The following is a 13,572-nucleotide window of genomic DNA, read 5'->3' on the forward strand; positions in this document are numbered from 1 at the left end:
CAGCCTTACAAGAGTTTATGGGCAAGGGTCATAGATCAGAAAAATTAGGATTCCTTCTGTGTGTGTTCTTGATGGGTTCACATTGATGGATGAGATGTCAGTTCAATAGTCATTGATTTTCCTAGACAAATAGGGGTGTCTACTTCCTGGTGTGCTTATGTGAACAATGGAAAACTATACTTACTCTAAGTGTACTTGTTTTGCTTTGGGAACTGAGTAGTGCAATCATGCAACAGCCTGTTGAACAAATGTTAATTAAGAAGGTTTTCATCTAATTTGAAGCTCATTAATTCACTAGATAGCATTTTTATAAAATTGAGGAACAATCTGAAAATGGGATCAGAGCTTGTACTATGAACATTAGGTAGTTAATGGGTCTGCCCATCATCTCTCTGTGTAAAATCCATTCCTTATTCCCAAATATTTAATGTAATCTTTTCCTCATTCAAAATTCTTCATAGAATTTCCTGTGCCGATTTAGCCCACTTTAAATATTACAGGAAAGCATTTGATGTTTAATAAGCTCACTTTCCCTCATCATTCTGTGTTTTCTGAATGTTACAAAGGACAGTTTAGTGAGAAAAGCAGCACTGGGCAAGCCAAGCTTTTTTGTAACCTATTAAGAAAGAATGGGAGGTAAAGGAAGCCCAGCAGAGGACTGGTGATGAACTCCCCATCCCCTACAGCTAAAGGTGTCTCCCTTCCCTCTTCTGATACTTCCAGGAAAGGATGCAGAAAATCGCTTTTCTGGTGGTGAATTGTCAGAGGAAGTCTACACCTGCCTGCCCTGCAGAGAAGGGTGTTCTTTCTGCACAGATGATACTCCCTGCTATGCACAGGAGGACAAGTATTTACGGCTGGCTATCATCTCCTTCCAAACGCTCTGTATGCTGCTGGATTTCATCAGCATGCTGGTGGTCTACCATTTCCGCAAGGCAAAGGTAAACCCGCGGGTTTTACTTGGGTGTTCCTCCTCACCGTGTGCTACACACTCCTTTGTCTTGGTTCTGTAGCTTCCCAATTTGAGCGTCAGTGCAAGAAGGATGGGATTTCCAAACAGGAATGTTTTCCTGAATTGTTTATGTGGTTTTGGGGAAGAAGAAGAAGAAAAAAAAAGCTGAGCAATTTGTGTCTTCCAATGAAATATGCTTGCTTTTATAGATGTTCAGCGCAAATCAAGGAAAATATTAATTAATTTTGGAAAATCAGACCAATTAATTATGCACATATCTAAAGGGATCTTTCTGCATTACCACTGCTGGGAATGATGTTTGGTTTCAATATATTTGAGTGACTAGATGGAAAGTAATTATGGCAAAGAGAAATCTTTCTGAATAATTCTAGATCCTAGAGAGTTTAAATGTGATTCTGTAGTTAAACATTATTATTTTTTTCACTAAAGCAAGAGTATACTAAGGAGTATCTGTAAATTGCTGATGCAGCATTTATGTACTATGCTAATGAACTTTGTGCTTTTACCTCACTGAAAATCTGGTAATATCTCTTGGAATCTCACTGTTGCGTCAGTAAATGCAGAATATTCTCTGAAATTTCAAATTTACTAAAAAGAAATTAACTGAAGATGGCATATATTCACTACCTACATTTGAGAAACATGTGTGCGCACAGTGTGCTACATTATTGAAATTAATAGCTTCATCCACTTTCTATAACTAGATAAGTATTTCCATTTTGGTTTTTGGAATTCTTGATCCCACAGTCTTCCTGATCCTGCAGTGTCTGTGTTACAAATGCATGGCTCATTTTGAAAGAGTTTAATATCCTGCAAGGAAATCACAGAACGAGCAAGAGCATTCCTTTTTTTTATCTCTTCTGTTTCTGACAGTGTCTTTGTATTTAATGATATTATATTAAATTATTCAAATTACAGACTTAATTGTATTCATAAAGTCTTTTTGTTATGAAAAGTTTGTTGTAGGCATCTGTTTAGTTGCTTGACATTAACTTAGCAGAAGGACTTCATTCTGATTTTGTGAGGTTTTAATCTGGTAATGTTACTCACTTTTAATGTCATAAACAACATCATGACAAGCATTTCTTGTGAGTGAAAGCTATTTCGAGATTTAGAAAGTGATATGCAGCTATTTTAAGCCTGGCTTGTCTTCTTTTTTACACTACACAATATTAATTGTTTTATAGGGAATATTTATATTTTTTCACAAATAGGCTGAGAAATAGTTTTCACTCTTGCACTTATACATTTGCATATGTTCTGATATAGGTATCTGCTAGAGTAAAAAGATATATCTTTATTAGACATTACACAGGAATCTTGTGCTTCACAAAACCTGCTAGTGATGAAAAGCACATTTTTACATTTGTGATAATTAGTCAGTTTTCCATAGTAGTCTATGAGTGAAGAAATACATGGAATCTGAACCTTTAATACCAAAGCAATGCTGAAGTGGCATATACACATCTTTTGTGGTCTCTGAAGTGCTTTTCAGTTATTAGGAAGAAGTTTGTGCTTATTTTTTTTCCAGATTCTCTCTTGCCATTGGTAATCATGACACATGAATGAGTAATAATCAGTCATAAAACAAAGCATTCTTTTTCCCTGAAAGAAAAAATATGCTCTTGAGACATTGCAGTTCATTCAGTTGACCAGAGATGGATTCAATTACAGTTTTGGTACCTTACAGGAAAGTTAACTTTTCTCTAAATGTGTATCTCACAAGGAAAAGGGAAGGAAACATGAGACAAAAGAAATAATATGTTGATTACCAAACCGTTCCATTATAATTGATGTTTTCAAGGAACAGAAACTGATAGATTTTCCAGTGCTTTTCATGTCAATCAGTTGAGTTTTACTTAGATATTCCTTTAGTGGTTTCTGTCTTGTTTGTATAGCATGAAAAAGATCTTGTGTGTTTACCATGACATGAGAAGTTGTATGAAGGGCAAACATAGTGGGAACAGAGTATTTGCATAAGAAAACTCCTAGTTACATTGGGAAATGACAGAAATTTGGAGTGAAGGAAGAAAACTAGGAGTTTACCATGTACTCTCTGCCAAGAAGGTAGAATCATGAAAATGAAAGAACACATATTGAAGTAGATTCAAAATATCTGCCCTTTTGAGAATATCCAACTGTTAATGAAGCAAACCACAATTAGGTTAGTATATATGGCTGTGATTAAAGTTGCTGTGTTAAACTGCTAATTTCCATTGCGCTGTGTGGGAGTCAGAGGAGAGCGTATCTTTGGATTTTCTCCCACGTGTAGCGCTACAATATTCAAATAGTTGCAAAAAATAGTTTTGAATGCAACATTTTAACAGAAAGAACAGCATACAGCTACTATATCAAGAAGCAAACTTCAAAGTGTTCAAGGGAGCAAAAGATGGGAGTTGAAATTGAAAATAAAAGATGTTAAATTAAGGCCTTTTCAGTCCTGAAAGGAATGAAGAGTAGGTATATGACATTTTGATCTGTCTGTTGATCAGTAAAATCAAAAGGTAAATGGGATCAGGTTACCTCTTTAGTAAAAGTGACTGCAGAAGGCTTCTCAATGTTTGTACTTCATGGAGGCTCCTGGTAATTACTACCTTCAAAAAACTAAGTTTTGCCAACAGAAAGCACTTGGGAAGAAACACCCCAGGCACCTCGGCAGTGATTTATTATGATTCACACAAAGAATGATAAAGGTCCCTAAGCATCCTTCAGCTTATGATGGAAGTGACATGACATTTTTTGTATTAAAAAAGGTCAATGTATCAGTAAGAGCAGATGCAGATCATAAGTATTTTAGAGAAATTAAGAATACTTCAGCTATTCAGATCACACTGGTTGAACTTTTTATGACCAAACAGTACTTACAGTGGAAAATTGCCACCAGCCTAGTTTTGTAAACAGTGTGGAATATATGCGAGAACCAAGGCAGTTGCTGAAATGCCAACCACGGGTGAAAGATGGAGCACTGCCACAGAGCACAGCCATGAGAACAGAGACCTTCTTGACAATTACTGCCAAAGTCTTACTGAAAACATGTGATGATCAAACTTTCATTTTGACACAATCATTATTACTCACCTAGGTCCTAATAATAAGATTCTACATTGAACCTGGTAAATACCATCTCGTGAGGTCCTGCTCATATCTTGACAAAATGAATGGTAATAAACAGGCAAAGCCAATAGCAAGCCAGAAGACTGGCTTTTAAAAGCCAGGTTTCTCTTTAGAGGGGCTTTTACAAGTCTATGAAGCTGTAAGTCTCTTCTTCTAGAACTTCTTAAGGTTCCTCTGAAGACTCCTCTTCAGACTTCTATCTAGAAAACTGCTGAACTATTAATTGTGTAATAAGTTTACATTAATGGCAGTAGAGGAGCAATGGAAGATAGGAAGACTCCTTATAATAGTGACAAGAAATTAAGATCAATAGGTCCAACTTTTGCACTTTGGAATTCAGAGTAATGGTAATAAATAACAGAATTACTGGGTCCATGGGCAAATATGGGAAGTGGGGTTTTGTGAGATATGTGATGCCCTACAAATGTATTTGTAGTTCTGTGAAGGGGAGTTATAAGCATGTAGATATGAGAGTGCTTCTTCCAAGGTCTGCCACCAAAAACTCTTAAAATTTTGGTCTCAAGGGACTAGGTGAGCTGCAATATGTGTAGGTAATCAAGGGGTGGCAGGAAATGTTATAAAATCATGTACAGCAGTGAGATGTTGATGTGCAAACATAGATATATATTCATGGTTCTTCTTAGGGTATCATTAGAGGGATTAGGATCAAGGGATCTCTCAAATGTTTTTTTTAAAAAATAAGTAGTTGCATTACAAAACTTTTAGTTGCTTTGGTACTCACTGGCAAAGAATGTCATAGATCCCAAAGTATAAAGCAATTCAGATAGGAAGGAATCATGGAGGTTTATTTCTCTCTCTATATATATTTCTATATACATTTCTGTATTTTTGGGTGTTTAAACGCAGTGGTTTTGGTGAAATATCTGATTCTTCAAGGTCATAATTTTATTGGTTGAAACTTGGAGGATAGATCAGGAAGGGTCATTCTCTGCTTCTTTAATAACACAGTACAGGCCATGAAGTGACGTAGGACACTGGAGTCTAAACCAGAGCATCTTTTAATCTCTTGGCAAAGTGTCATTAAGTTAGATTTCATGTCTCTTCTTGAAAACCTTGTAGTTACTCATGTAGACTTGCACATTTGATAGGTGACAAAACAAAATTCAACTTGTTAATCCAAAACACAATTGATGGATACTACTTGTACCACTGACCAATCTGACCATTGCCAAACTGTAAATGTAAATGCACAGTAGTGACTTCAAGCAGTCATTGAAATTGGTCAAAAGAGCAAAATGGAATGGCAAAAAGATACCGTGACAAAGCTCCAATCAATTCTGTGGAATTAATTTGAGGCTTTGTCAAACACAGGTAAAAGTGACTCAGCAGCCCTGAGATCAGATCAGCAGTAATGTTATTTAACTGCAAGAGTCATAACTGGAGAAAGTCATAGGCAGAAAATGTGGCCCATTGCCAAGAGAAAGAAGAACTCCAAAATGATAGGAACAAAAAAAAAATTTGGAAGAAGGCACAGAAGGACTAGCAGAAGCTAAACCACTAGTGAAAAGCTTTGTAGGGAAACACAGAAAAAGATGAAAAATATAATAAATGAAGAGGAGATACTACTGCTATAATGTGAAAAGACAAAGAATTTAAGCAGGAGAGTAAATGGGGGAAATGTGCCGAACAAAGACAAAAGAGGAAAAATTCTTCATAGCTAATACAGAAGGGAAATCAGATGTGTCTATCACTTCAAAGAAATCTTTTCTGTGGACAGCTCTCATGCCAATCAGTAGTGAAAACTAGAAGCCATGAACCTGGTATTGACACAAGGTGCAAGAGGCTCAAAAACTCAAAGGAGATGAAAATTTGTGAAATCCCATCACAAAAGCTGACAGCACCTGGCAGTACCAGTTTAATGCCACTGAGGGAATTGATGAAGCCTGGGAAAAAGAGATCTTTCCTCAATAGTGAAAATGTTGGAATTCTATTTTGACTTCTCTGAAGAGTGACTTTCCTGAATATGACCTGGGAAGATGGTGAGGCTTCTGCAGTGTCAGAGAAATAAAGGGACGCTGGATACAAAGCAAGGAACAAGGCTCAGTGCTGTTGATAATCGTATTATGTGTCTTATCAATCACAAAGGAGTCTGTAAAGGAACAGGCTCCTCTTATTTCCTTGGTTTTCCAAGGCTTTGAGTTTGAGGATCTTGCAAAACACCTTTCAGCCTTACCAATTCAGATATATTCATGGCTGTATATGGGGAGGGAAACATTCTCTAAGTTGAGCAACTAAGGAACAAAACAGCTCAAGGTGATACTGTGCAAGGCAAACATCTTTATGTGCTGTGGCATTATTATTGATTTAATAATGAAAACATCACTACATAAAACATGTCCAAAAAGTATAAGGCAAAGCAAACAAAAGTAGCTATTTAGACAAGGACAGAAATCATGGATGTTAAAACAAATATTCTCAAAAATGAAAAGCTGAACAGTGACTTTGTAATAAAAAGCATAAACAAAATAGTAGAATTCATCTGTGTGAGGAGTGCTGTGTGGACCAAGGGAGAGGTCAAACAGGGAGTGACCAGCAAAGCTACCGGAAAGAAACTGAACATTTAAATAACTATGAATAAAAATCAGATTAAAAAAAAAAAAAATCAGACTTAACATAGGGCTAGAAATCTACCAGAGCCTTAAAGAGAAAATTAGCTGTGTTGTAATGATATTTTTGTAAAAGTACTGGACTGTGGAAGGTCATTACCTGCAAAGAACCTAAAAGGTTTATCAGTTCTAAGGCTGCCTTTTCAAATGAATTGGAAGGAAGAGCTGAAAATAACTGACCTTTGCATAGCAGCCTACCACCTCAAACAGGGAGCTCTCGGGTAGAATGCAACTGCTGTGAGGAATTGTAAGTGCCCTTAAGAAATGCCAAGAACCTCTACTGGCAAAGAGAGCAGAGAAGTTGATCTCAGCCATAGAGTGGAAGAGACTAATTGCTACTTTGTGATGAAGGAGAGATGAGGATGTGCTGCCAGCCTTGACTCATGCTGGACCTTTTCAGAAGGGGCTTATTTGCTGGGAATTCTCATTCAGATCAATGCTAAAGGCTTCAAAGTAGATGTGCTAAAGCCAAACTACTTTGCCCTCATCTCACCACCTTGTGGTGCTGCCAGGTTCTGGAAATAGGGGAACAGAGAGTGAGCATGGGGATCTGGTCTTTTCGTTTTCCTGATGCACCTGTGGCCAGCGTCTCTGGATGTAAATACAGCATGTCAAGGTAAAATTGGTAGTAGTGAGCACACTTGGAAAGGGTTGTTTTCAGCTTTGAAAAATAGTGGGAAAAATGATTAGAGTTCAACACAGTAATTTGGAATGGTTTTGTCATATGGCATTAACAATGATGAAGGACTGTGATAGAGCCCATTGGAATGAAGGGCTTTGCCCTGTTCAAGACCATTTCGAATCTCAAATACTGGAAATTTTAAACTACATGATTTTTATTGTACTGGTCTTCTCCACCCCTACCCTCCCCAACCCCCCTTTTATGAACATTTGGGAACTGTTGGAAATACAGAAATATATATATACTTTTAATGAGAGGAAGAAAATATACATCTTGAACACTGGTCAAGGTAAATATAGTTAACATGAGCATATGCCTAATCATCAACAGGAATAAATAATTTTCCCCATTCTTGAGAGAAATGTGGCAAATAATAGAATACAGACTGATTTTATAGGGCTTTTATTCTGTCAAATAGAGATTTTTGAATTGGAGTTCAGGGTGGCTAGATACACTCTGCCACCACTCTCCCATTTTTTATTTAGTGTAAATATATTGAAGTGTTCTGCTAAATAAGATTTCAAAACTGTGAAGATAGTCCCTAAACAGTGCAATTTTAAACACTGCACAGAACTGCACATAGTTGGAAAAGCAACATGCAAATTTATGCTGTAGTTCCCCTTTCTAATATTGAGAAATCAAGAACGTCTTTTCTCCCTTACTGCAGTTGCAATAGGATACAGTAATTCAGAATGAGGTAATCACAGGCTATTGATGCGTGATACATCTTTAAATATTAAAGCATGCTGGCTTTGCAAACATACCTCTATTTCTAATGTAAATCAGCCAATCCCTTTCCCTTTTTGACTCCACAGTGGCATCTTGATGTGCTTATGCCTGGATGGCTTTCATCTTTGGTGCACATTCTGCTTTTTTCTCCCTTGACAACAATTTCTGACATTTCAGCTGAAGTGGAAACTTGATAGAAGGAAGATCTTGCGCAGATGGAGCAGCTGCCTTTACATGCTGTGCTGGTGGGCATACCTGATAGTTCACTCAGCATATATACATTCAATGTAGTGCAATAGACACCCTTTTTTCATCCTGTCCTAAGGTGAGAACCTAATTTCTTGTGATTTCTCAGGAAGTTTATTGTAGTCTTCAGGTGTGCAGGTTTAAAGACATTGCTGATGTTGTTTTCAAAACTGTTGTTTTAGTGGAATCCTCATTTCCTTTATTTGCATGTCCCTTCCCATTTTCCTGTGTAGTTTAGATGTGCCTTTGGGGGTGCTGTACTTTCTTGACTCCCACATAAGTAATTTAAAAGTGCCATATTGGCAAGATAAGAAGTGGAGGGGCTGTTAGCCTGCAGCAACTCTCGAGTGTCAGGGAGGATGGAGTTCCCAAAGAACTTCAGGGCTGCTGGACTTCCCAAAGACAGTAGGCATGGCTGCAGTGTTTGCAAGGTATTGTGTATATTCACTTCATAAGGCCAAAGGTTTCACATTAATTTTACATTTTAATACACAGTTTAGAGGCATCAAGTACTTGTGAAGAGAAAAATAAATTACAGATACTTTAGGCCTAATGAAAACTGAAGTGTGAAGAAAATAAATATCTAGATATGAAGTATGTTCATTGATTTCAGTTCAGCCTCGTAAAGAAGATCTTAAAGAAAAGCAGGGTGGTAGGAAGCAGAAAAAAGTGCTCTTAGATAGAGTCTACTCCTAATGGACATAGTAGGTCATAAAAATGACTTTTCATCAATACTCAGCAGTAGCTCTAAATCTTCTGCAATCTTCTCTGTATAACTTTATATTAAGCCAGTGCTTGTCTCTACAAAGTTGAATTGCACAACATCTTAGGGGGGCCATCTGGAAAACATTCATGGTTTTTCAAAGAGTTTACTGCCTTCAAAGTGATGTCAATCAGCCACAGATTGTGACACATTTGCTCCACTTTGACATTGAAACTGATTTCTGGCCTTTGCTTTCTTAATCTTAATGTTTTGCTGCATAAGACCTTGTGGACTGTGAATCATTGTTACTTTCTGTTCTACCAGTATTCAACAAAACTCTGCAGTACAGAGCCTCAAAGTTCAAACGAATGGAGCTGGTAATGCACTCTAAGTGTAGGGTGCTAGCAAGGATATAGCTGTCAACAAAAAAAAAAAAAGCTGTAGCAAGTTTGAAAGCCTGTGTTCATTTAATTCTTTTAGACAATTATTTCACTTTAAAAATAAAATATGAAAAATTAAGTAATTGAATTCTTGAATTCCAGCAAATATTTTCCAACAATGACAACTATTGACTCATAGAAGAGTTTTTCCAAGGTTGTTTTAAGAGTCATCAATTAAACGGAGCAACCTGCTAAGATTTTTGCTTGTCTGTTCCTCTCTGATTCCTGCTGATTCTCATATTTATAGCCCTTCTAGGGTATCTGAGTAGTCTGTCAAATGGTAATAAGCTTTCCCCACTGATTCTTTGATGCAGTAAGTTCAGGACAGTTGCATTTATGTGGAGTTTCATTTTGGTTCCTGAGTGGGCATTTACAGATTTGCTGGGAAGAGATTTGCTATTGTGTCAGCAGAATAACGGTGACATTATTTATTTATCCTGCTATTTGTCTTGGAGTTGTATCCTGCTGTGAACCTTCCTTGTACAATCAATAGCAATAGAAAAGCCCCTGGTGGCTTGCATGAGGTCTTTGGCATGCCTTCCTCTCCAAGAGAAGACTTCTGTCTGAAGCAGAGCTTTCTTTTTGTTTTAAGGGTCTAGTAGTAAGACCCTATTTTGATGTCAAAAATCCAATTTAACTAAGGAGAAGCTCTCATGAAGATGAGAAAATAGGGTGGTTTTTTTTAGAAGTTTTACCCAAAGAGATGAAAGAAGTTACGTAAATGAAGAAACAGGGAATGAAAACACCAGAAAAAAATGTAGCATGAAAATTTTCAAATAGTATAAATAAAACTCTATTTGAAACCTTATTCTAGGAAAAGTCTTGCATTTTTTACTGCATATTTGTAACTGCAAAACTTTTAGTTAATGGTAGAGTGTTCAGAGAAACTTTGTGCTGGTTTTAGTATTTTGGTTGTTTGGTTGGTTTTGGCTGTATCATGTGGTACAAACTGAATACAAATTGCTCAGACTAAAACATATTCCTGTTCTTAATGCTCTTCTTCATTTCTTTGGGTAAAAGTTGAAGGTTTTTAGGAGCAGGCTCATGCTGTCAGCTTCTCACTAGAACTTTGTGCTATGAACACAGTCACATTGCTTTTTGCCTTCCTTGTTGCAGCCATGCCTCCCCCTGTCTGGAATAAAGTCATGACATTTTTCTCTGACATCTTCTCATCAACTTCAGTATATAGCAGAAAAGAAGCCTTGATCTCCTCCTGCTTCCCTCTAGGATGTCACATCTGCTGCTTTCATAGTTACTGTAGCAACCTGCTTGTTACCAAAGGTCGTTTTGGTCTCTGGCTGTGTCTAAGCCTTGCCAAAATGCTTCTGAGCTCCCTTTTAGTAAATGTTTTCTGCCAGTCTGCAGCCCTAAGTTTGTCTCAGCTTGGTGTCTTGTGTCTTGACTACTGCCATGTCCTTTCAGCTGGCCTTGGCAGATGCAGGCACGGCCTGCTCCTGTCTGTTTGAAGTGATGTTGCCCATGATTTACTGCTCTGCCACTTTCTGCTGTCCTCACTGCATCTCCCTCTTGACATCACGTATGAGCTGTGTATCTCTGTTTTTTTTCAACTCCCACATGAGTTTTTTTCTGTCTCCTAATGGTATTTCTTTGATGCAGAAGTGTCAACACCAGCCTCATCTTGTTACCTTTTCAAAAAGCACCCCTTATTCACTTCATACTTTCCTCATGCTTGGTGGAGGCTTTTTGAGAGCATCCCCTGCTCTCCATATTATGTCTTCAGATTCAAGTGCTGACAAAGTATTTGACTTAAGAGTGGGATAATGATAGGCTGGGATTAACTACTAATTGCTGGTTCTGAAATGTGATATTGCCTTGTTGTTCCACTGTTCTTCTCATCTGCCCTTATCCATATGCTGTCCCTTGATTTAAACTCCTAACTTTGTGCAGATAGCACAGCCATTTAAACTTATTCCTTGTCCAGGGTCTGTACATGAGTCTTCCCTGGGCTGGGCCTTTCAGCAATACATTGGTAGGAAGAATAATTATGCAGAGCAGTATTTCCTTCAAGAACAAATGTGAAACATGCATTCCATGATCTAAACTTAATGAGATATTACTTAATAAATTCTGAAGAGTTAAAAAATCTCACCATTTTTGGGATTAGGATTTCTCAGATGCAATCATAAGATATTAATTTTGAGTGGTTTAGCACTTGGCTCTTGTAAAGTAAAAGTTGGATTTAAAACCTTCTGAGGTATGAGGTTTTGACTGATCTGAAATTATTATAATGATTTTCATCTATAGTTAATTTGCCTTCTAAGTAATGAAAAACAATGAGAATTTTTACCTCAATCAGATTTATTCTAATGTTTCTCACATAATTTTCAGTTTGTTTCCTCTGAGATGTTATGACTCTTGAACTTTGCAGTCCGGTTATTTTTTATCCTTTTACCATAAACTGTTTATTTCTGTGTGATTGAACTACAATTTATACAGACAATTTTATTGAGCTGTGGTTTATCTTCTGTAATAGGTGAGGCCATGTTGAATAAGAAAGCTAAAATTTAGTTCAGGTGTTCTGAAGCTATTTGTAAACTAAACAGATCTACCTCCTGCTCCTGAAATTTGGTTTCCTATTTAATGAGATTTTTTTGTGTATTCAAGTTAATCTCTTGGTGATTAGGCAATTATCAATAATAGAGTGCATTTTAGTCTTGAAAGTAATGTCTTTGGACCTTCATTTAATTTCTATGTTAATTTAATGCATTACCTAGTGAAACAGATACTTTAAGTGATCCATATTTTTGATGGTTGTCATTGTACATATTCATCTTTTAAATTAACCATAAAGCTGTGAATAGACTGAAATTGAACTTAGGTATTTATATCATTACTGATTTTCTTTGATGTATATATTCACCACTATTTGATGAGAAGCAGGTGTCTTGATCTAAACAGTATGTCCCCAAGGAAGAATATTCTGCCCTTATAAGAAAGGATGTCCCTGGGAGATAAACCATTTTTGTTGTGAGGGTTCTTCACCAGCAAATACTGTTTTCTCAAATGTCTATCTTTTAGGTGGTGTAGTGCAGCAATGCCCATGTTTCTAAATGCAGAACACCTTACCTTCATCATGATACATCTCAGCAGATTTTGTTACTTGTATAACAGAAAGGATCAAGGGCCCCATGAATTGAAAAATTAAATATTTTGGGATTTCTTGGATGCCTGCAATCTTGTGTACTGGTAATGAAATTGCTTTGTGATTAATGGCCTTTGCTTTTCCTGACTTTTTTTTTCCAAGTAAAAAGTAAATTTAATAATTATATTCTGTTTGAGCTCAGCTATAACTAGTAATAGAAAAAAAATTGACCTTCATGTTAGTCTCCTTCAAAGGCATGAAAGGGAAATGAAAGAACATGAGGATTATATTTATTTGGTTTAGGAATACTGCACAAAACCTGCAAATGCCAGAAAATACTGACAACTTGTCAGTACGGTTTAAGTGGCAGACTGTAACTGTAGGCCTGTTTTTGTAAAATTTGCCTTTGCTGTGAATATTTCTGTATTTGAAATCTGTATTCTGTTAGGAGGCTATGATTCAAATAGGTTAAAAGTATTTGTTAGTTAGAGGAAAAGTTGAGCAGGACACACAATTTCCTCTTCATTATTTTACAGAGAAATTTCCAAAAGAGATATAACTTTTTCTCCCTTGAATTGAAGAGGTTTTCCTGCAGTTAGGTGGGAACGCATTGTTTGAATTTTGTACTTCAACCAACAATAATAAAATCAAAGCAAAACCTTGTTATGGAATTCTTTATGGAAACATTTCATTTTCATTATGGAAAACATTTATATTTTCATGGGCAGTGGTCCTAATCAGTCCCTGAATTTATTATTAAGACAATAAATAACTTATGACACTACTGTTATAGGGTACTAACTGAGGATTCAGAGAACTCCTTCCAGTTGTTTTTATGCCCATTCTTTAGTCCCCAGTACTCCTCTTACAGGTATGAATAGTATTAAGTTTCCCACCAAAATGAAATATTGTTCCACTTTTTTCTGCCACTCTTAATATCAATGTCTGGGAACTG

At 36.7% G+C, this 13,572-nt stretch overlaps 1 protein-coding gene across 2 annotated transcripts in view; it reads left to right on the forward strand.

The window, feature by feature from the left end:
- GPR158 (G protein-coupled receptor 158) overlaps positions 1-13,572 on the forward strand; it is a 190,458-nt gene that overhangs the window by 91,177 nt on the left and 85,709 nt on the right. For both annotated transcript variants that reach the window (XM_077788579.1, XM_021533112.3), the window contains exon 4: positions 724-941. In XM_077788579.1, coding sequence (XP_077644705.1) covers positions 724-941 — 218 coding nt within the window. The remainder of the gene's footprint in view (positions 1-723; positions 942-13,572) is intronic.

The sequence above is a fragment of the Lonchura striata genome, chromosome 1 (assembly GCF_046129695.1).
Source record: "Lonchura striata isolate bLonStr1 chromosome 1, bLonStr1.mat, whole genome shotgun sequence".
NCBI lineage: Eukaryota > Metazoa > Chordata > Aves > Passeriformes > Estrildidae > Lonchura > Lonchura striata.